The 25,061-nt window shown below is 40.1% G+C and overlaps 1 protein-coding gene across 1 annotated transcript; it reads left to right on the top strand.

Moving 5' to 3' along the window:
- The first annotated feature begins 386 nt into the window (after positions 1 to 386).
- On the top strand, positions 387 to 8,779 carry LOC133085249 (E3 ubiquitin-protein ligase RNF4-like). Its single transcript, XM_061182198.1, has 2 exons — positions 387 to 477; positions 7,412 to 8,779. Exon 2 carries the CDS (start codon positions 7,675 to 7,677, stop codon positions 8,242 to 8,244), a length of 570 nt encoding a protein of 189 aa, XP_061038181.1. The 5' UTR covers positions 387 to 477; positions 7,412 to 7,674; the 3' UTR covers positions 8,245 to 8,779.
- The last annotated feature ends 16,282 nt before the right edge of the window (positions 8,780 to 25,061 follow it).

The raw sequence follows: 25,061 nt of genomic DNA, 5'->3' as shown, positions 1-25,061 counted from the left end.
ACCCGTAGGGACCGCATGATTGGAACAAGGAAAAGAAGCCCAGTCAATTTCCAAAACTTCTCCTAGAGAGACGTACCGCCTCCACTGAGAACGACGTTACTCAGCGTGAGAGTTGCTGATCTAATGAGTAGAAAAAAAAAAAAACAAAAAATAAAATACAAACCAACTAACCCGGTCCTTTCCCTTTGTCGGAAAACCTGAGGGGGGGAGGGGAAGAGAGGGAGAGAAAGAAAAGTAGGGACGGGAAAGTCCCCTTTACTAACCTGGCACAGCGCTTTCTGCCCAGAGACTTGTGACGAGCTACCACGGGCTCGGATTTTGATTGGGCAGTTGAGAAACTAAAATAGCGGGTTGAAAGGAGAGAAAACCGCAGCGTTTTCTGCCATCGGGTGGGTGGGAATAAGCGCCGCGACTGCTGCTCCGTGACCTTGGCTCTGTTCTTCACTGGGCGCTGCCGCCAGCCTGGGCGCGTTCACCGTGAGTACCCGCTCCCGCGCCGCCCCCTCCCTCGGCTTCTCCTTTTCTTCCCTGGCCTCTGGCTCCTTGGTGCTCTTTCCCGGCCCAGTGTAGTCAGGCGCCAGGTTCGGCTGGTTCAGACTCGGTCCCGAGCGGACCGACAAGCAGCGGAGGGGCCGGAAAGTGGCAGGCCGCTGGAGCGCAGGCTTCCTGCTCTATTCTCACTGCATAGCTACCCAGGCAGGACAGGGCGCAACTGGACAAAACACTAGGTCATTGATGAGCTGCTGGCTGCGTGGGTGGAGTCGAGGGTGGTGGGCACTGTTTTGCAGGGCTGCCCGGTGTCACCCCGAGGGTTGTCTTTCCCTGAGTGCAGAGCGTTGGAGGGGCAGGCCGGTCACGAAGGTAGTGATCCGATGAGAGACAGGTGTTTGTGGGGTCTAAGATAAGGACTGACTCAGTAAGTAGGTGGGCGGCATCGGGTGGAGCATTGGGCACTGCACCCTCCTCTGGACTCCCCCCATTTTCTTCTGGGGCTCCCAGGTTCCAGGGCTTGTGTCTAAATTTAGATACCTCACACTGTTCTGTGAAATATTTCTATGGCATCTTAAAGTATTTGTTTTCGTTAAAGCTTTATTAAGGTATTTGTATTCGTTAAAGCCTCCTCTAGGCTCCCCCCATTTTCTTCTGGGGCTCCCAGGTTCCAGGGCTTGTGTCTAAATTTAGATATCTCACACTGTTTTGTGTAATATTTCTATGGCATCTTAAGGTATTTGTTTTCGTTAAAGCTTTATTGAGGTATAATTCACAAACCATAAAATCCTATTTACAATGTACTTCAGTGGGTTACAGTATATTCATGGAGTTGTGCAACCATTTTCTCAATATTAGAACATTTCCATCACCCCCAAAAGAAACACTGTACCGATTAGACATCACTCCTCATTTCTCCCCAACCACCCCCAGCCCTAAGGAACCACTAATCTTTCTGTCCCTATGGATTTGCCTATTCTTGATTTATCATATAAGTGGGATCATACAGTATGTGGTCTTCTGTGATTGGCTTCTGTCATTTGATATGATGTTTTCAAAGATCATCCATTATAGCAAGTATTGGCACTTTATTTCTTTTTTTATTGCTGAATAATATTCCATTGTAGGACTATACCACATTTTATTTATTCATTCATCAGTTAATGAGCATTTGGGTTGTTTCCACTTTTTGGCTATTAAAAATAATACTATTACTGGGCTTCCCTGGTGGCGCAGTGGTTAAGAATCCACCTGCCAATGCAGGGGACACGGGTTCGAGCCCTGGTCCGGGAAGATCCCACATGCCGCGGAGCAACTGAGGCTGTGCGCCACAACTAGTGAAGCCTGGCGCCTAGAGCCTGTGCTCTGCAACAAGAGAAGCCACTGCAATGAGAAGCCCGCGCACCGCAACAAAGAGTAGCCCCCGCTCACCGCAACTAGAGAAAGCCTGCATGCAGCAATGAAGACCCAACACAGCCAAAAATAATAAATAAATAAATTTTTTTAAAAAATAAAAATAATACTATTATTGACATTCATGTACAACTTTTCAGTGTGAACAGAAGTTTTCAATTCTCTTGGGTATATACCTAGGAGTGGAATTGCTGGGTCATATAGTAACTATATGTTTACCATATAGTTATGTTTACCTTTTGAGGAACTGCCAGACTATTTTCCAGAGGTGCCACACCATTTTAACTTCCCAACAGCAGTATATGAGAGTCCCAATTTTTCTACATCCTTGCCAACACTTATTTTTTCTTCCAGTTTTATTGAGATATAATTGACATACAGCACTGTATAAGTTTAAGGTGTTACATCATGAAACAATTATCACAATAAGTTTAGTGAACATCCGTCATTTCATATGGATACAAAATTAAAGAAATAGAAAAAAATTTTTCCTCGTGATGAGAACTCTTAGGATTTACTCTCTTAACAATTTTTATATATAACATCCTGCTGTTAATTATATTTATCATGTTGTACATTACATCCCTATACTTATTTATCTTATAACTGTAAATTTGTACCTTTTGACTGCCTTCATTGAATTCCCCCTCCCACAACCCCCTGCCTCTGGTAACCACAAATATGGTCTCTTTTTCTATGAGTTTGTTTTTGAAGTATAATTAACCTACAACACTATATTAGTTCCTGTCACACAATGTAGTGATTTGATATTTCTATACATTTCAAAATAGTCACCATGATTATAGTGTCACCATACAAAGATATTACATAGTTATTGACTATATTCTACACACTGTACATTTTATATCCATGGCTTATTTATTTTGCAACTGGACATTTGTACCTCTTAATCTCCCTCACCTACTTCTTTCCTCCCCCACCACTGCCCCTCTGGCAACCACCTGTTTGTTCTCTGTAATTATAACTCTGTTTCTGTTTTTTTATGTTTGTTCATTTGTTCTGATTTTTAGATTCCACATGTAAGTGAAATCAGACAGTATTTGTCTTTCTCTGATTTATTTCACTTAGCACAATACCCTCTAGGTCCATCCATGTTGTCACAAAAGGCAAGATTTCATTCTTTTTTACGGCTGAGTAATATTCCATTATATATACATATATAATCTGTAATATTTTATGGGAAAACCCAAATGAACTTTTTGGCCAACCCAATATATATACACATACATACCAGAACTTCTTTATCCATTCATCTATTGATGGGCATTTAGGTTGCTTCCATATCTTGGCTATTGTAAATAATGCTGCAATGAACACAGGGGTGCATATATCTTTTCTAATTAGTGTTTTTGTTTTCTTTGGATAAATACCCAGGAGTGGAAATGCTGGATCACATGATAGTTCTATTTTTAATTTTTTGGGTAATCTCCATACTGCTTTCCATAGTGGCTGTACCAGTTTACATTCCCACCAACAGTTCACAAGTGTTCCCTTTTCTCTACATCCTCGCCAACACTTGTTATTTGCTGTCTTTTTGATAATGGCCATTCTGATGGGTGTGAGGTGATATCTCATTGTGGTTTTGATTTGCATTTCCCTGATGATTAGTGATGTTGAGCATCTTTTCATATGTCTGTAACCATCTGTATGTCTTCCTTGGAAAAATGCCTGTTTAGACCCTTTGCCCATTTTTTAATCAGGTTGTTTGTTTTTTTGATGTTGAGTTATATGAGTTCTTTGTATATTGTGGATACTAACCCCTTATTGGATATATCATTTACAAATACCTTCTCCTATTCCGTAGGTGGCCTTTTTATTTTGTTAATAGTTTCCTTCGCTGTGCAAAAGCTTAGATGCAGTCCCATTTGGTTATTTTTGCTTTCATTTCCCTTGCCTGAAGAGACATATCCGAAGAAATATTACTAAGACTGATGTCAGAGAGCTTACTGCCTTTGTTTTCTTCTAGAAGTTTTATTGTTTCAGGTCTTACATTTAAATCTTTAATCCACTTTGAATTTATTTTTGTGTATAGTGTGAGAAAGTAATCCAGTTGGTTTTTTGCATGTAGCTGTCCAGTTTTCCCAACATCATTTACTGAAGAAGCTATCTTTTCTCCATTGTATATTCTTGCCTCATTTGTCCTAGGTTAATTGCCCATATAAGTGTGTGTTCATTTCTGGCCACTCTGTTCTGTTCCATTGATCTATGTGTCTGTTTTTGTGCCAGTACCATACTGTTTTGATGACTGTAGCTTTGTAGGATAGTTTGAAACCAGGGCATGTGATACCTTCAGCTTTGTTCTTCTTTCTCAAGATTATTTTGGCTATTCAGGGTCTATTATGTTTCCATACAAATTTTAGAATTACCAGATTCATTGGTGAGTTCTAGTAGTTTTTTGGTGGTGTCTTTAGGAATTTCTACATATAGTATAAAGTCATCTGCAAACAATGACAGTTTTACTTCTTCCTTTCCAACTTGGATTCCTTTTATTTCTTTTTCTTGTCTGATTGCTATGGTTAGAACTTCCAATACTATGTTGAATAAATGTGGTGAGAGTAGGCATCCTTGTCTTGTTCATGATCCCAGAAGAAATGCTTTCAGTTTTTCACCATTTAGTAAAATGTTAGTTGTGGGCTTGTCATATGTGGCCTTTATTATGTTGAGGTATGTTCCTTCTATACCCACTTCACTGAGAGTTTTTAATTTTTTTAAACATCTATATTGGAGTATAATTGGTTTACAATGGTGTGTTAGTTTCTGCTTTATAACAAAGTGAATCAGCTATACATATACATATATACTCATATCTCCTCCCTCTTGCATCTCCCTCCCACCCTCCCTATCCCACCTCTAGGTGGTCACAAAGCACTGAGCTGATCTCCCTATGCTATGTGGCTGCTTCCCACTAGCTATCTATTTTACATTTGGTAGTATATATTAGTCCATGCCACTCTCTCATTGACAGTTTTTAATCATAAGTAAATGTTGAATTTTGTCAAAACCTTTTTTTTTTGCATCTGTTGAGATGATCATATGATTTTTATTATTCAATTTGTTAATGTGATGTATCACATTGATTGATTTGTGGATATCAAACCATCCTTGCATCTCTGGGATAAATCTCACTTGATCATGATGTATGATCCCTTTAAGGTTTGTTGAATTTGATTTGCTAATATTTTGTTGAGGATTTTTGCATCTATGTTCATCAGGGATGTTGGCCTATAATTTTCTTTTTTCTGATATTTGTTTGGTTTTGGCATCAGAGTGATGCTGGTCTTGTAAAATGAGTTCAGAAGCATTCCTTCCTCTGCAGTTTTCTTGGAATCGTTTGAGAAGCATAGGAGGATAGGTGTTAACTCCTCTCTTAATGGTAGAATTCACCTGTGAAGCCATCTGGTCATGGGCTTTTTTTTTGGTTGGGATCTTTATGGTTACTGATTCAATTTCATTACTGGTAAAGTGGTCTGTTTCTTCCTGGTTCAGTCTTGGGAGAGTGTACATTTCTAGGATTTTTTCCATTTCTTCTAGGTTGTCCACTTTATTGGCATATAATTGTTCCCAGTAATCTCTTATGATACTTGGTATTTCTGTGGTGTCAGTTGTAACTTCTCCTTTTTCATTTCTGTTTTCATTTATTTGGGCCCTCTCTCTTTTTTTCTTGATGAGTCTGGCTAGAGGTTGATCAATTTTGTTTATCTTTTCAAAGAACCAGCTCTTAGTTTCATTGATCTTTTCTATTTTTTTAAATAAATTTATTCATTTATTTATTTATTTTGGCTGCGTTGGGTCTTCATTTCTCTGCGGGGGCTTTCTCTAGTTGTGGCGAGCGGGGGCCACTCTTCATCGCAGTGTGTGGGCCTCTCACTATCGCAGCCTCTCTTGTTGCAGAGCACAGGCTCCAGACGCGCAGGCTCAGTAGTTGTGGCTCACGGGCCCAGTTGCTCCGCGGCATGTGGGATCTTCCCAGACCAGGGCTCGAACCCGTGTCCCCTGCATTGGCAGGTGGATTCTCAACCACTGCACCACCAGGGAAGCCCAATCTTTTCTATTTTTTAAGTCCCTATTTCATTTATTTCCACTCTGATCTTTATGATTTCTTTCCTTTCACTAATTTTGAGTTTTGTTTTTCTTTTTCTAGTTCCTATAGGTGTAAGGTTAGGTTGTTTATTTGAGATTTTTCTTGTTTCCTGAGTTAGGCTTGTATCACTATAAACTTCCTTCTTAGAACTGCTTTTACTGCATCCCACAGATTTTTGGATCATATTTTTGTTTTCATTTGTCTCCAGGTATGTTTTTAATTTCTTCTTTGATTTCTTCAGTGATACATTGGTTGTTTAGTAGCATACTGTTTAGCCTCCATGTGTTTGTGTTTTGTGTGGTCTTTTTTTTCTTGTAGTTGATTTCTAGTCTCATAGCATTGTGATTGGAAAAGATGCTTGATATGATTTCAGTTTTCTTAAATTTACTGAGACTTGTTTTGTGGCCTTGTTTTGTGACCTATTCTGGAGAATGTTCCATGTGCAACTGAAAAGATGTGTGTTCTGCTTCATTTGCATGGACTGTTCTTTATATATCTATTAAGTCCATTTGTTCTAATGTGTTTCTTAAGGCCAGTGTTTCCTTATTGATTTTCTGTCTAGATGATCTGTCCATTGATGTATGTGGGGTGTTAAAGTCCCCTACTATTATTATGTTACTTTCAATTTCTCCCTTTATGTCTGTTCATATTTGCTTTATGTATTTACGTGCTTCTGTGTTGGGTGAACACTTGTTATTATCTATCTCTTAAATTATAGTCATCCTAATGGGTGTGAAATGATATCTAATTATGGCTTTGATTTGCATTTCCCTAATGATGACTAATGATGCATTATTTTTAAATTACAAAATAATTTTTAAAAAGTATTTGCATGCTGAGGTTTTGAGAACTTTGTCTAGGTCACATGTCCCAAAGTCACAGAGCCTACACTCAAACCAAGTCTCTCTATGGCTAATGCTTGAACTCCATCCCTTGTTCCTAGAACAGAATCTAGGATAAAACTCTTTATAACTTCACTTGCTGCCTCTGTTAGAAAGGGAATCCCGGGCAAGATGAACCTCTGCATAGACTAATTGGTTCATTTCTTATTTGCTATTAGAAACTCAAATTATCAAAGAGTTTTTTAGTCTCTCCATTTTTACTCTGGAAAAAAATAAGTGTTTTCTTGAGATCCTCATACTGGATCATGTATGAAGTAGTGACCCTTTCTTAGTGTTTAATGATTTTGTGCTTCTCTTCATGTAAGTGCCCATTGGGCTTCTCCTTCTCCTCACTACCATCAGGACACAGAATGAGGAGGGACGCAAAGTTTAAACTTTGTTTAAATGCACAGTTATCAAAAACTTCTGAGTACACATTTTTCTCTATTTATCTATATATTTTATACTGCTGTCAATCTTATTTTAAGTATTACTAATGCTTAATCTTTGTCTCATTTTTTTTCAGTTAAAAATTCAGATTGAGCTTTCTCGTAAGTGGCTCCCAGAAGATTCACCCCACCCCACTGTGGGAACACAGCAGTTGTGGAGATGGAGACAGGAATGGAACCAGAATCAGAGTTCAAATATACCAGAAAATGTGGGCTCTAAATTCTTATGTAAGTCAGAGGCTGACTGGCCAAGAGCTGTGGGACATTGAGGACTTCAGCATTCGCTGTAAACTTTGGCCCAGGTCACTTATTTCTCTGAATACTGGATCCAAAAAGCACAATGAACACAAGAATGTGCTATGGTACCAGGGTGAATTCCAGACAAGCACGAGAATTCTGTACACCTGGGGAAGGAGGCACAACTCCTGAGGTGATTCTGGAAGTGGAACTGATAGAACTTGGGGAAAGTGATGAAATAATTGACCTCACTTGTGACTCTCTAGAACCTTCAGTGATTGACCTAACTCACCATGACTCTATTGTGATTACTGAAGAAAGGAGGAGGCCAAGGGGAAATACAAGGTCACTCCAAGGCCAAACTGGCAGCTGTGTGGTGAGCAGTGATAAGGAGGGGTTGATGAGGGACAGAGATGTATCTGTAACCAACAGTGCCTACCATAATGCCCTGGAAGAAGAAACTTTAAGTTGCACACTACCTGGTTATATCTGGTGTCGAATTTGTATGGATGGGTACTTAGAGATTGAACTGAGTAAACGACATATCTACTCTACAGAATGTGGCCACATCTTCTGTAGTCAGTGCCTCTGCACTTCCCTTAAATATACTAGAAATTGCCCAGTTTGTTTGAAAAAAATCAGCTGCCATCTGTACCACCGCATCTATATGTGATGTGTGCTGTGTTGCTCAGGACAGACAGACAACATAGCTAGATTCTTCCATGTCCTTGTGCAGAAACTATGGGTTGTTGGCATTCAGTGCACTGAGTTAAAAATGCCTGATTTTAAAAATTGCTCTCTGAAGTATATAAAAATTTTTTTTATTTCCCACACACAATGAGACTACCTTTTGATTTGTTTTGTTTCACGCTGCAGGACTGGACTTGGTTGTCATAGTGTGCCAGAGACTGGTGGTTGTCCTCAAAGCAAATTTTCCTTTCTTTCTCATAACAATCAATTTTTAATTGGCCACATGTGAGCATTTTGGGTCATGTAAATAAGGGCAACATCCTAGAGATGATGGAACAAGAAGATGGAAGGAGCTTGAGAGACTGACAGCTTTGCAAACCAGAGCCACCTACAAGTTTGGGCTTTTACTTGAGAGATGAATAAACTTCATTCTTGTTTACGCAACTATTATACTGAGTCTTGTTTAGAGCAATGGGAACTTTATTTTAATTAATGGAGCAGGCAGGGTGATATCTTCCTGGTTTTTCTGAATTTCCTGACTCCACTGGAATAAAAGGAAGTCAGTCCTTTCTGACCACCTCTCCAACCAGCAAGGTGGAGGTAGGTACACAAGCAGGCACCATGTCCTGCTGGGACTCCTGGTGGCCTTTGAAACCAGCCTGAGGAGTCACCTAGACACACCGGAATCTAGAGTTGTGGTTCTGTGCTCTCTGACCTGCCACACCAGAGAGAGGCTCCCTTCACCATGGGCTTACAGGTGTGCCTGCCTTCCACCATACTGGTCAGCTAATCAACAAGTTGGTCTGCTTCTCTGTGAACAAATACATCACTGCATCACCACCCTAGCTGCTCCTGCAGCCTGACTGGGTCACAGGCTTGAGAAGACCTCATCGCCACTGCCCCCAGACCCCCAACACACAGACACACACACACACACACACACTAGCTCTTTTTTCTTTTGAAGAAAATCACAAAGGACTCACAATTCCTTCTGTACTTTAGAATTAGAGAGGACATGATTTCTACTGTGCTCTCTCCTTTTCCCTCATAATGAAATGTGCAGTAAAGCTTGTTCCTTACTTTCAATGGTTGTAGCAGTGTTGCTTTCCTCCATGGAGGCTCAGTTGTGCCAATGGAGCAGTGCCCATCCCAGCATCATGTCTGTTCTACACACTGCATTCTCTGCAATATCTCATACTCCAAACCTCAGTTGCTTGTCTTGGCACAGGATATGCAAGATAAATGGGTATACACCCTTCCGTGGGTTTCTTTGTATGTTCTAAAATGAAATGAGGGGATTTCCCTGGTGGCGCAGTGGTTAAGAATCCGCCTGCTAATGCAGGGGACACGGGTTCGATCCCTGGTCTGGGAAGATCCCACATGCCGTGGAGCAACTAAGCCCGTGTGCCACAACTACTGAGCCTCTGCTCTCTAGAGCCCGCAAGCCACAACTATTAAGCCCGCGTGCCAAAACTACTGAAGCCCATGTGCCTAGAGCCCATGCTCCACAACAAGAGAAGCCACCTCAATGAGAAGCCCATGCACCGCAATGAAGAGTAGCTCCGCTCGCCGCAACTAGAGAAAGCCCATGTGCAGCAACGAAGACCCAACGCGGCCAAAAATAAATAATAAATTTATTAAAATAAAATAAAATAAAACAAGGAAGAAAAACAACATGAAAATTTTTTTAAAAGAAAAAAGTTCTAAATATTAGATGTAGAACTTCCTGCATTTCAATAGGACATCTTGTGTGTTCCACTTTGGAGACTGTTAATTGCTCTGCCACATAGCACAGTGTATCACAAACTTGGCTAATGATCGAAACACCTGAGGTGTCTATTAAATATACAGATTCTGCTTTTGCATATATTGCCCATGTGATCAGGAAAAAGAGCATACTCTCTCCAGCTTGCCAGCAGCCCTTGACCCTCCCTACTGTGTTCTACCCAGTCCACTACATTTTTACCTTATCTACCAAACTCATGTAGACATTTGAGTTTTTGATCTCTGCTTTAGGGGAAAAAATAGAGGGGATTCTGACTTTTCTGAAAAATTGAGATAAATTTTACAGACAGAAAAATTCACTGATCTTAAGTGTATAATTAGATGAGCCGGGGTAAATATGTACATTCACAGGACCAACACCCCAATCAAAATATCGAACAATTCCAGAGCAGTTCTCCTGCGTTCCCTCACCCTTTTGCTCTCCACCTGGGTGCCCCTTCCCAGTAAAGTCTTTTGCTTTGTCAGGAAAAAAAAAAAAATCTATCTATCTATATATATATATACACACATACACACACACACACACACACACACATATATATATAAAACAATTCCATCATTCCAGAAAGTTCCCATCTAGTCAATCCCCATCCCCCACAGGCAACCACTTTTTTGATTACTATCAACCACTTTTTTGATTACTATCATCATAGATATGTTTGGGGACACTGACTTTTATTACTTCATTGTCTAGCCCAGATCATCTGGGAGGAAAGTTTGATAGGGAAATTTGGAACATAAGCATTAGGCAAGGGTCAAGGGTTTATTTTAGTGGGAGTATGACTTATATCATCTCTCTTAAGAATTGAAGCAAGAAGGTATTAATAATGACACCTGCTATTTATTAAACAATAGCTATTTTCCAGGGGCTTCCCTGGTGGCACAGTGGTTAAGAATCTGCCTGTCAATGCAAGGGACACAGGTTCGAGCCCTGGCCGGGGAAGATCCCACATGCCGCGGAGCAACTAAGCTCGTGCTCCACAACTACTGAGCCTGAGCTCTAGAGCCTGCAAGCCACAACTACTGAGCCCACGTGCCACAGCTACTGAAGCCCACAAGCCTAGAGCCTGTGCTCCACAACAAGAGAAGCCACGACAATGAGAAGCCTGCGCACTGCAACGAAGAGTAGCCCCCGCTCACCGCAACTAGAGAAAGCCCGTGCACAGCAACAAAGACCCAACACAGCCAAAAATAAATAAATAAATAAATAAATAAAATTAAAAAAAAAAAAGAAAAAATAGCTATTTTCCAGGCACAGTACAAGGTACTTCACACATCACAGGCAGTCAAGGTATACATCTAGGCAACAGCAGGAACCCAACAGGATGTAAGAACAAAAGTTGAAGGCAGCTGCCATGGGCACATTAGTGTGAATAGGTTGGCTGACTATTGTACATGGCTGTGGGAAGAAGTGAGAACTAAAGCTAGAAAAGAATATTAAGGCCACATCATGAATAGAGCATTGTGTGCTGTGTTATGGAGTTTAGATTTTATTCTACAGTTGCTAAGGAACCATTAAAGGCTCTGAAAAAGAGCCTCCAGAGAAGGATTCTTAAGGATTCAGCATGATATCAGTGAGGGTTGAAGATACTGTTTGAAAATTGGGGGGAAAATATGGAGGTAGGATCAGGAAGGAAAGATCCTGGTGTTGATTTTCCTCTCAAAATAGAAGTGAATTTTCTGAAATGTATAAGAAAAAGGATGAAAGTAACCTTGGTCTGAGGAATGTGGTAATGCACTGGTACTCTCTTGCCCTTGATATTAACAGTTTCATTTTAGCACAGCCAGCAGGGCTGTGCAAGTCTTTTGAGCTATGGCAGCTCTTGGGAGATGGTTGTTGGTCTGGGGTGGCAATGATAGGAATCAAGAGAACAGCTGTGGCGGTTTGGATTTAGCTTTCAGGCACCTTTTTGGAAAAGTGGAATCTCATTTGACCAGAGTGGAAATGTATTAGAAGAGGTTGGAGAATCAAATGTATCCAACTTGATGACCAATCTAGCTTTAGAACAAGTTAGCCTCACAGTGAGATAATCTGGCAATTTAAATTTGCTGTTTCCTGATGTTCCCTGAAGTTACAGTAGGGAACTAAAGCCAAACTTCTTGAGCTATAATATGTGAGGATTTCATCAATCACTGATTAAAATCAAGCTGTTCAAGAAAAGGGTTAAGAGAGACAGAGTGGAGAAGTCAGAAGCGTCTTTCAGCAAGGATTGGTCTTTCTATTGTCTGATCCACACTGAATTCATCCCTGCAACAAATGTTAAGCACACCTGCCAGAAGGAACAAGTTACTCTCTGAGAACCTAAAATTGTTAAGATGGATAAACTTTTAGATCCTTTCCTTAGCTATATCAATTAGATCCCACTGATTTGATATTAAAATCTGCATACTGAGATGACTATCCCAGGGAGTGTTAATAAAGTAGGTTTCAATGATATCATTGGCTCAGTGTCTTGTCTCTAAAACAGTAGTTTCCCTGCAACAAGAGCAGGGAACAGCAGCGGCACTTGCACAAATGCACAGGCACTCCCAACGGTTCTCTCCTACTGGTTTCCTTATTTATAAGAGTTTTAGACATTTGTTAGTACATAGTATTTTGAAAGTAAAACATGTAGTTTTCTTTTTCCATCTCCAATTTCATAGTTCAGTTTCATGGTATTATGCAGATGGATTTCCGACTTTGAGAAAATGTTTTTTGTTTCACTATCCAGGGACTATTTACAGACAGCTCTAACATGATAACCCTCCTGTGTGGGGAACATTAATCAGGGCAGCATTGGACATGGGCCCTTCCCTGCCCCCTTAACTTTCAGCAGGCAAAAAGATCCTACAGGGCATAGTCCTTTCTCCTGTGGAGTGGCATGGAGAAGGCATGTGGCCCCAGGTATGACTCTGCCAGCATCACTGACCCTCTAAAGGGAGGGCAGAGGGGCTGCCAGTGTGGTGTGACAAGACAGAGGTAGCAGTTACCCACAGCACTTGGCTTCCCTGCTGAGATGAGAGCCTTTAGAGAACAAATTTCTCTCTTCCTTTCCTCTGAACGAGGCCAAGTCACAGAAGTAGCAGCTGCTGTATTCTCCAACCAGAAAAGAGAAGGTGCAGTGCATTGCTGGGCATGGACCATTCATTAATTCTTTCATTCATCTGCTCATTTGCCTAGTATTTATTAAATTTTGATAGTGTGGTAGACCTATGTAGTTAAAAAGATATATAAGACAGTCTCCAAGAAGCTCACAGCTAGTGGGGAAGAGATGTGAAAATAGTTATAATACAATAAAAGAAATAATGCAGTGAAATAAAAGCTATGACAGAAATATCTGCCAGGTGCTGCCGAGGCATAAAAGAGGAAATAACTCTGACTTCTCAGTAGCTTCCTTGGAGTCTAGAAGATGGATAATTGAACTTTTAATTTACATTCAGCTCCATGGAGTCCTTGAAGATTAATACCTACTTACATTTCTTGTTATATTTCAAGACAAAGTTAATTTGAGGGGGCATTCGTTTTGTAAACTATTTTCTATACCAATGTTAGTACAGTAACAATAATAATAGCTATGACCATTTATTGGGTGCTCACTATGTGCCAGGTACTGTTAAGCACTTTACATACATCATCTCATTTAATCCTCACCACAATCCTATGAGGTAAGTATTCTTATCTCTATTTTTATTTTATTTTAATTTTTTAATTTTTTGGCCACACCCCACGGCTTGTGGGATCTTAGTTCCCCGACCAGGGATTGAAGCCATACCCCCTTCAGTGGAAGCATGGAGTCCTAACCACTGGACCGCCAGGGAATTCCCTATTATCTCTATTTTATATATGATAAAATTGAGGCTTGGAAAAGAAAAGTAACTTTGGTTTATGACTTTGTTTTTGTTTCCCATCTCCTGGTACCAATTATATGGTAAAACCTGGTATGCAGTTTCTTAAACATCACTGTTCCGCTGCACAAAACTTGGTTTAAATAGTGAAATAAAAGCTTGAAGTGCCTTCTTGTGAGATTTGGGACCTCTTGCTACATAGGTCGGGGAATCACAAACTTTGGAGGTGGAAGGGGAGTCTTAGGAACTCATATTTTATGGTGGAAGAACTGATGCCCAGAGGAGTTAAACATCTTAACCAAAGTTACTCATTGTTCTGGTGGGAGACAAGGCTTCTCTCTTCTTTTTTTTCTTTTTAAATAAATTTATTTATTAATTTGTTTTTATTTTTGGCTGTATTGGGTCTTTGTTGCTGCTCATGGGCTTTCTCTAGTTGAGGCAAGCGGGGGCTACTCTTTCATTGCGGTGTGCGGGCTTCTCATTGTCTTGGCTTCTCTTGTTGCAGAGCACAGGCTCTAGAGCGCAGGCTCAGTTGCTCCGTGGCATGTGGGATCTTCCCGGACCAGGGCTCGAACCCATGTCCCCTGCATTGGCAGCCGAATTCTTAACCACTGCACCACCAGGGAAGCCCAAGGCTTCTCTCTTCTAGCCCACTGTTCTTGCCCCAGGGCCAAAGACTCAAGAATGTGCAGACTTCAGGTTTTCATACAATCATCTTTACTAAACATTGTTAAACATTTTAGCCAACAACAAAACATTCAAGATGAAACAAAAAAAAAATTCTTTTTTTACTTGGGGACATCATTTCTAGGTGATCATCAGCATTTCATAGCCATTTATTTGACAAAGAATTTGATCCAATGAATGCCATGTACTGTCAAGGTAAGCAAGACACAGTACAACCCAGCAGTTGTTCACAACTTAGGGAAGGGGCAGACATGCAATCAAACAATTAAAATAATTATGTACAAGCATGTACAAAGGTTTAGGGTGCTATAGAAATGTGTAAAGCAATGATTCCCAGCTGGGGGTGGGTCCCACTCCCATATACCCAACAGACGTTTGGCAATGTCTAGAGACAGTTTTGGTTCTCACAACTTGGGGGTGGTGGTGGTGGTGGTGATACTGGTATCTTGCGATCAGAGGCCAGAAATGCTGCTAAACCTCCTAAAGTTCACAGGTCAGCGCCCCAGCAACAAAGACTTAGGCAGCCCAAAATGTCAATAGGGCTGAGGTTGAGAAACTGTGGTAGACAGCCAGCAAAATATTTTCTACAAGGGATGGTTGAGGGGGTTATATCTTGGGGGACTGGTTGTGAAGAGTTTACTGAAGAGATAATGATTGGGGTTAGGGAGGGAAGATCCCCAGAATAAGGAACAACATGTACAAAGCCACAGAAGCATAGCATATTTGGGCAATCCCACACACTGGTGGAAGAGCTGTAGGCATTAAGGCTGGACAGCTAGGCAGGGGCTAGACATTCAAGAAAATATATTGAGTTAGAGGAATTATTGTAAGAAAAACTGGTTCCATGATGGCTCTGTATAAGTCACTCAGGAGCACTGTCTAGATATGTACTGCTGTGAGCTAAAACTGCTAAAGAAAGCTGTTTGAAATGAAGTTTTTCTCATCTTGCTTCCTTATGGTCTGGAGTTTTCCAGGCATTTGTTACTTTCTCGGAGTCCAAGCTGTTTCAATGGAATGTGAGCTCTGAGAGGTAGAATAACTATTAAAGTCACTTAGCTGGTGTCTCAATGCTGTGACGAAATCATGAGCAGGGATAAGGTGGTTATTTCTCAGGTGTTAGACTTATAGGCAGATGATAATGATTATTTCCTCTTTTGTAGAGTGCCCTAGGACAGAAATGGGGATATGTGACCCTTAAGATTAGACTGCCACCTTGGATCTAAATGAGTTGCCTTCCCCTCCCTCACAAAAAATGGTGGGCAGGTAGGCCATTTCAGTCAGGGTTTCTCTTTCTTTTAAGCTAATGATGATCAAAGCAACTGACAAACTGTCACGGAATCTGCCAGACCTCACTCTGGCCTTCCCCGCCTCCCAGCTCCTGAACTTTCCCTCCTTCCGTCATGCTCTGGGCCCATTCTTAGCAAACTAACAGGTCACAGACTTCTGGTCTGAAACCATCCTAGGCCTGTTGAGCTCTGGTCCAAGTGCCTGCCTCTGTCCCCTGGTGGCCTGATGATAGAGCTTCATGGAGGTGAGTTACCTTTTTCTAACTTAGCTGATTTCCGGAGCATAATGTGGAAAACTGGATCACAGAAGAGGGTATGGATTTTACAGTATGAAAGAAAATTCAGGGAGATAGTTAACTTGTGGCAGCTTATAGCTTCTATACTCTCTCTAGGCCTTGGAATAATTGAGAATTTAGAGAAGAGAGTTTGGTAGGAAAGTGATGAAACCCACCAAACACTTTTGAGAAAAATTAAAATAAATACTATACAAAAATGTACTTTCCTTATTAATATAATCACTTTATTATTTTAGATTGAAAAAATTTATTATGTATAACTTGATTTGCTCATTATACTATCACACTTGGTATTTTATACTTAAAGTGGAGTTGATTGAACATTTTAAATTGAATTCCTTCAAGATCTCTTCGGAGCTAAAAGTAAATGCAGTTATATTCTGAATTTAGTGTTTTCTTGATGGTCGTACAGATAAAAGAAAATGTTTATTTACTATGAGAAAGGTAAAAAACCTCACTAAAATTCATCAACAAGAGATTGTGACACTGAGCCCTTAGGTTCTGAGTTATCATTTTCACCAGTTACCATTCTTACAAAGTTTAATTTAATTATATGTATATTAATCATTAAGATCAGGTTCTAATTTCCTCTATCACAGGACCTTTAGATTTGCTCTTATCTTTCTCTGTCCTTAGCTGTTGAAACAAAAAAAGGTATAAGTATTTTGTTTATAATTTCTAGAGGAAAAAAAAAACCCACTATTGCCCATTCCTACTACATTCTTGTTCCTTTAAGGCGAGGTCAGTAAAAATAGACACTTTTCTCTAACAGTAAAAAAAAAAAATCATTTGTGTAATCATGAACTTCCCCTTATTTCAAAATTTCAGGCAGAGGCTGGAAAGGACTGAATTAAATGACTTAAGATCTCTTTCAATTTTGAGTTCTGATAAGTCAAAAAGTTCATTATCTTTCCTTCTTACGTGAAAATGGCAGGATGTGTGAAGCATGTGTCTTGCTCTTATGGTAACTGTGCCATGTGGTTTGTCCTCTATAGATGAATTGTATTTCTCCATGCTTAAGGTTAATTCTTCAGAAAACCTGCCCATCAGATTTTTTTAAAATTAATTAATTAATTTATTTATTTTTGGCTGCGTTGTGTCTTTGTTGCTGCAGACGGGCTTCCTCTAGTTGCGGCGAGAGGGGGTACTCTTAGTTGCAGTGTGTGGGCTTCTCATTGCCGTGGATTCTCTTGTTGTGGAGCATGGGCTCTAGGCGCGCGGGCTTCAGTAGCTGTAGCACAGGGGCTCAGTAGTTGTGGCTCACGGGCTCTAGAGAGCAGGCTCAGTAGTTGTGGCGCACGGGCTTAGCTGCTCGGCGGTATGTGGGATCTTCCCAGACCAGGGCTCAAACCCGTGTCCTCTGCATTGGCAGGCAGATTCTTAACCACTGTGCCACCAGGGAAGCCCTGCCCATCGGGATTTTTAAAAATTACTTTGAAATAATAAAAACTGAGCAAAAAATGCTCTTAAATATGCAACAAAGGCCCTTACCAAGCAACAAATTCCCTTAGATATTTTATTAACCATGATTTCAAAAATCACAATCCAAAACTTCTCAGGAAAAAAAAAATCTTGGGGAAAAATCATTTCTTCTGCAAGTTTCCAAGGACTACATTACTCCTTGCCTTTTCTCTGTTCTAGGAGAATATGCTTGGTGAATGGAAGGAGGAGGATGGGCTTTCTTAGACAGGCTTAGAAGGATGAATATCAATCCCTGACTTGGATTTCTCTCCCTTTGCCTTAAGGTTAGACTTTCTGTAAGGGGCTCCTAAGATTTCCAGGTAGAGAAATTGCAGAATCTTCTTTGGTTTCCAATTCCATTCCTCCCTCTAGAGCAGTGGGAAGTTTTTCTAGGTATTTTGCCTCACAAATTTGATCCATTTAATAAATTTAATTGCACAAAACATTGATTGGCTTTCTGGTGACTCAGTGATTAGGATAATGGGCTCTGGGTCAGATAAACTGTTCAAACCCAGGCTCCACCACTTAATTACTATGTGACCTTGGCAAGTTATTTAACCTCTCTAAGCTTCAATTTCCTTAAAAATGGAATAATATCTGTCTTATAAGGTTATATGAGGATTAATGTATACAAAGCATTTTGCACAGTGAAAGCTCAGCAAATATTAGCTAATATGATTAAAAGAATCCCTTGTTTTATAGCAGAGGCTATATTCATGAAAGGCAGGGTAACTGGCAAAACCTCAACTGGCAAGATGAATTCACAATCCAATTACATCAACAATTAATAGGGACTTCCCCAGTGGTCCAGTAGTAAAGAATCCGCCTTCCAATGCAGGGGGCACGGGTTCAATCCCTGGTCAGGGAAATAAGATCCTACATGCCATGGGGCGACTAAGCCTGCGTGCCACAACTACTGAGCCTGCATGCCTCAACTAGAGAGCCTGCGTGCCATAAACTGCAGAGCCCACAGGCTCTGGAGCCCGCGCGCCGCAATGAAAGATTCTGCATGCCGCAACAAAGATCCGGCGTGCCACAACTACGACCCGATGCAGCCAAAAATTTAAAAAATATAAATAAATAAATTTAAAAAAATTAATAACATTAAATATGTATATTTCATATCATGAAATTCACCCTTCTACCAGTGGCTTTTAGCATATTCACAGTTGTACAACCATCACCACTATCTAACTTCAGAACATTTCATCACTCCAAAAGAAATTCCATACCATTAACAATCACTCCTCATTTTCCCCTTGCCCCAGGCCTAGCAACCACTTATCTACTTTTTAAAAAAATTTTTAATTTTATTGGCGTATAGTTGATTTACAATGTTGTGTTAGTTTCAGGTGTACAGCAAAGTGATTCAGTTATACATAAACATATGTTCATTCTTTTTTGGATTCTTTCTCTTATACGTTATCACAGAATATTGAGTAGAGTTCCCTGTGCTATACAGCATGTCCTTGTTGCTTATCAATCTTATACATAGTAGTGTGTGTACATTCATCCCAAGCTCCTGATTTATCCCTCCCCCCACATTTCCCCTTTGAGAACCAAAACTTTGTTTTCACTATCTGTAAGACTGTTTCTGTTTTGTAAATAAGTTCATTTGTATCATTTTTTAAAAATTAGATTCCACATATGAGTGATATCATATGATATTTGTCTGTCTGATTTACTTCACTTAGTATGATAATCTCTAGGTCCATCCATGTTGCTGCAAATGGCATTATTTCATTCTTTTTTAAGGCTGAGTAATATTCCATTGTATATATGTACCACATCTTCTTTATCCAGTCCTCTGTTGATGGGCATTTAGGCTGCTTCCATGTCTTGGCTATTGTAAATAGTGCTGCAATGAACATTGGGGTGTATGTATCTTTTTGGATTATGGTTTTCTCCAGATATATACCCAGGAGTGGGGTTGCTGGATCATATGGTAGTTCTATTTTTAGTTTTTTAAGGAACCTCCATTCTGTTCTCCATAGTGGTTATACCAATTTATATTCCCACCAACAGTGTAGGAGGGTTCCCTTTTCTCCACACCTTCTCCAGCATTTATTGTTTGTGTTTATAAAACACATGAAATAAAATTCCTAAATGGCATCCACTTCCAAAAGATACTGCATTCACAAGGCTTAAAAACTGGCTCTAGTAGGCAAGACTTTCTCTTAAATCACCTTCAATTGGCCAGGTTCTTCTACAAGTTTTATCTTATACAGAATGTATCTAATTTTAAAGTTTTCAAGATAGTCTGAGTGGCTTAAAATGCAATGTTTTTTGTCCTTTCATATTCCCTGATGGGCATAATTTTCTGAGCACATATTGAGAGAGGGTGGAGAATAAACACATTTTTTCCTCTTTACTTCCACAGAATTTCCCATTCAGCCTAGTACAAAAAAAAAAAAGGAATAATCTTTTAGAAAATCATTTGTTATCTTTGGTTAATGGAATTAAATGAATCATTAATATGTAAAGGGATGGTAAATTTAAAATTCTCACTGTACAACAGAACCATAGGAAATAAGACTAGAAATATGAGTTTGCAACATATTGTAGAGAATTCTGAATTCTGGGGCCCTTTAAAAAAACACAAAACTTATTTTGGTAGGCTATGGAGAGCAACAGAAGATTTTTGAGGCAGAGGAGGGTTAGCAATTATTATTTCTATTAGCATTATTAACTAGACTCTGCAACTGATTAGACGATGGAGAATGAAGAAGAAAGCACCCAAAGATAATTCAGATTTCAAAACTGAGATACTGGTAGTGCAATAGAAATAGGGAAGTCAAGAGAAGGAACTGATTTAGAAAGAAAGACACGTTCTGTTTAAGTCGTGTTGAGTTTCAAGGACCCAGTTGTGGGCTCAGAGATGTGGGCTCCCAGAGATTCAGATTTGGGAGTCACCTCTATAGCAGCTATACATGAAGTTATGGGCATGAATAGCTCACTTGGTAAGAAGAGAGTATAGAACTAGAAGAGAGCTGAAGACAGTCCTTGGTGATTATTTACTCAGGAAGAGAAGAAAAGGAAGAGAAACCAGCTGAGGCAGGGGAGTGGTCAGAGGAAAGAAAACTAGGACAGTGTTGCACTACAAGAGCCAAAGGAGAGACTCAATAAATCGAGGAGAATGAAGAATAAGTCATTAAATGAGTGTTTAGCAAACTCCACAGCAAGCTTTAAGAAAACAGTTTCTATAGAGTGCTGGGGTAGAGGGTCTGTAACAAGAGCAGAGATTCAGACAGGTTACCTTAAGCAAAGAGGTAGCCTCACTTATCCTGAGGATAAACATCCATCCCTCTAACGCATTTGTTGAGGCCCTACTATGGCAAGGTGTTGTGTTAGGTACAGGAATCCAGGAAAAGCCAAAGGACAGTGCTGTGGTTAACATAACAGAGCCACTCTCCACATTTGTTTCTATGTGTAATTCTTGTCTCTACCAACTAATTGACTCTTTCTACCCTACATCTCTGCATTTTTTTGCCTCCTGTTTAAAATTCATCTCTTAGATTCTGTTTCCTTATGATTCTCCATGTCATGACCTTTCTGTCCCAAACTCCACCTCATAGAAATCTTTAAGCTTTTGCTTCGACTGTCAATTTCCTGATTCTCTCTTTTGTTCCCAGAGCTAAATTTGCAAGAGGTTCTGGTTTGCCCAGATCATCTTTTTTCATTGAGTTGTTGAACAGCCCATGGAATCAGTCAGAAGCCCACCTGTATTTTCATCACCTGTGGCCCAGGAGAAGGATTGGAGGCCACAAGCTATGTTCAGGCTTAACCTTTAGCATGGACTATGGGAACGACAGCAACTGTGATTAATATATCGAGTAGGTATTGGGGGTGAATCTCAGTTGTGCGAAGAATAGTGCATAGCCTTTTCTATAACACTGTTTATATTGACTTTGAGTCCCCATTCCTGTGGCTGGAAGGAAATTCAACTTGTAATCTTTGAAGAGAGGCATCCATATTGATTATTGCTATAAGTCCATTTACTCAATCTGGTTAAGATGGTGTATGGAGGACATACTGAAATATCTTCCCCTTTCCCTCCCCCCAACCCTTCTCTGAATACATAAAAAGGTTGGATAAATTGTGAAAAACAATTGAAGCTTCGGTTTTCAAATGGCAGAATAAAAACAGTGATTTTTTTTCCCTCTTCTCAGAAATTCAACCCTCTTTAACTCAAAACTACAAGGAGAGTGAAAAATAGACAAACTTTATTTGTGATGTAACTAGAAACACCTGTAAGCCTGGACTACAAACTATGAGTAAGAACTGCCCAATACAGTGAAAATCAAACAGGAATGTGATAATGGATGCCTAAGGATGCAGATTTTATACAAAGTGAGAGTGACATAGCTCTCCAAAGAAAGTGACCCAAGACCCACAAGTCCTTGTACTGAACAATAAGAAGAGGCAAGCAGAGTGAAGTAGGGGCTTTTTTTTACACCCATTTGACACAAAGACTTGAGATATAGGGAAGGTGAAGTTGAAAAGGGACAAACAGCTATATTTGTAGAAAGCAGTCTGTTGGTGAGGAATAGTGAAGGACATAGACTCTGCATTGTAAGCAACCCTGAAATGCTAATCATGGGAAAAAGCAAGGGCTATAAGAACTCATGCAAATACTATTTCATAAAGAAAATGGCCTTAAATATGGTACTGCCTCCACCCTCTTGCAAGTCTCTTGCAAACAGCTGATTCAGGAAGAACTCACCTCATTCAATGTTTAAAGAAACAAAAATGTAAGTAGCATCCATAAAACAAGAGTGGGGAGAAATGTCCAGGGCAAAGCACAGAGAACTATGGAGTTAGAGAATATGAGAAGGAAATTAAGAGGAATGTGGGCTAGAGTGAGAGACTCTGACATTTGTCTGATATGAGTTTCAGAAAGACTGCAGAGAATACATGAGAGGTAATATTCCAAGAGAAAATGGCTATATTTGGTTCAGGTAGGCAAGACCCAGGTTTGGGAAGACCAGGTATCAGGGGTAAGGAACACAGGCAGTGTGGGAAACTAGGGAGCAAAGGTCTAGGGACTCAAGCTAAAGAATTTGGATAGAAAGAGGTGAAGATATAGGTATGGAAAGAGAGCAAAAGAAAGAGTCATCAATGAGTATGGAATTTGATGGATGGTGAGGCAAAGGATTTTTAGCCATGTTCCCTTGGCTAGAACAGATCTGACTATGAGTGAAACTAAGCTCACAAATAGAGGCAAACACAAAGTTATGACTGGGAATGGAGGGTTAGAAATGAAGAATAAAGAGTTCTGGATACTCAGATTCTCAAGCGGATGTACAGAAGATGGAGACAGCTCTGGTCTTAGGGTTAGAATTCTTTGGATTCCCTCGATTCTACCACTGACTTGAGTGTCAAAGCAAGTTCTGAGTTCTAGTTTTCCTTTCAAGAGCATGAGACTAACCCATGGACCAATCCTCAGGGATTCTGCCTCAGAATAAATCTTCTGTCTATATTTAAGTTTTTCATCCTTCAGAGGCCACAGTGTGCAAACTGAAAAATAGTGTATGTACATTTAACATTTCTTTTCCCCCCATAATAATCTTCCTCACTTTTGTCTGCCCAAGATTTGATCTTTTAAGTCCCATCTTAGTATCCTATATATTTCCCTTGACCACAACCCCTAGTCATGCATCAGGGACCCATCTATTATTCTCTCCTGAAACGTACTTATCTCCATTATATTGATACAAATTATCCTCCTACTTTGAGGAGGTTTCATCTCAGTCCCCATTTTTATACTCCTGGATCATAGCTTTTCATCTTTAGCATTTAGGAAAAGGTAAGAATACAGAGAGCTGGTAATGGAATATGCTGGGAGCAGTGGATCCTGGCATTGGAAAGTCTAAGGTGGGCAAGGTCACTTCAGGAATTCTGGCAGAAAACTCTGCAGGAAGTAGAGTCCAAAATCCTGGAATCTGGGAAGTCAATGGTGACAGCAAGGTCTTCCACACAGCTAAGTCAGACAAACCCCACAGGGTCCCTGAGGCTCCAGAAATTCAGTTCTGGTAAAGGTGTGACCTGTGAGATGAAACACCAGACTTTCTTTCAGGCCAGCCTCTCCTTGCTGATTCCAGAGCAGAGACAGGCTGTATCCATGGCTGGTGCTCAGACGAGACAGAAAAGGGTGAGTGGAGTGGGTAGGGAAGTACCACCCCTAGACCTGGGCAATGAAGGGCTTTTCCTTTGGCTTATGCTTTAAGGCTCCCACTCTCACCCTCCTCCAGCTATGTTCCTCTTTACAAGATAAGGAGTCCATGAGCCCACAGAGCCTATGCTCTTTCCTACTTTAAATTACATGTATCCAGGACTCTAAAATTCTCTGTCCAAAAGATTCTGAGTCCACTGTTAGGACTTCCATAGCTCCCATAGGCAACTGTGTGCCTAAAGGGCAGCTGTGTGTAGGGGTGTGTGTACATGTATGGAGCTTGGTTCTGTGGGCTAGGTTTTCCACACACATGCTTATGAGGTATGGGACAGGGTGAGGGGGTCGGGAGGGGAAGAAGAATGGGCCAGGGACTTCTAGTTGTACTTTGCCTTAACCCACAAGTGCTAGTGGAAACCCAGATATGAGCAGTTCATGGGCAGAGCCTCTATCTTACCCACTTCTATGCCCCAGCAAGTATGGTCATTAGAACAGAGCTGGAATTATTGAATGTTTACTTCATCAGACTCTTAGGTATTGAGCTCAAAGCCACTTCTGGTGGCTACTTTTTGATAATAGTAGCTATAATACAGCATTCTTCAATGCAGGATACTGTCAATATAAAAATTCTTGCTCTGGAGTCAGATATAGCTTCAATCTTTTAAAATTGAGGTAAAACTTACATAACATAAAATTAACCATTTTATCATTTTTTAACCATTTTAAAGTATACAATTCAGTGACATTTAGCTCATACACAATATTGTGCAACCACCACCTCTATCTAGTTCCAAAATATTTTCATCGCCCTCCCAAAGAAACCCCATACCATTAAGAAGTCACTTCCCATTTCTCCGTCCCCCAGCTTCTGGCAACAACTAATATGCTTTCTGTCTCTATGGATTTACCTATTCTGGATATTTCATATAAATGGAATCATATAATATGTGACTTTTTATGTCTGGCTTCTTTCATTTAGCATAATGTTGTTGTAGCAGATATCAGTGCCTGATTCCTTTCTATGGCTGAATAACCTTTCATTTTATGGATATGCCACATTTTGTTTATCCATTCATTAACTGATGGAATTTGGGTTGTTTCCATCTGTGGCTACTGTGAATAGTGCTGCTATTAATATTTGCATACAAGTTTTTGTTTGAATATCTGTTTTCAACTCTTTTGGGTATATACCTAGGAGTAGAATTGTTGGATTATATGGTAATTCTCTGGTTAACTTTTTAAGGAACTGACAAGCTGTTTTCCACAGCAGCTGCACCATCTTACACTTTCA

Source organism: Eubalaena glacialis, chromosome 2 (genome assembly GCF_028564815.1).
Source record: "Eubalaena glacialis isolate mEubGla1 chromosome 2, mEubGla1.1.hap2.+ XY, whole genome shotgun sequence".
Taxonomy (NCBI): Eukaryota; Metazoa; Chordata; class Mammalia; order Artiodactyla; family Balaenidae; genus Eubalaena; species Eubalaena glacialis.
Note: the sequence above shows the minus strand (reverse complement) of the source record. Positions and strands in the feature narration are given on the sequence as shown.

Bases quoted from the DNA above. Each gene is read 5' to 3' on its own strand.
- LOC133085249 (XM_061182198.1), top strand. From the start codon at position 7,675: ATGAACACAAGAATGTGCTATGGTACCAGGGTGAATTCCAGACAAGCA.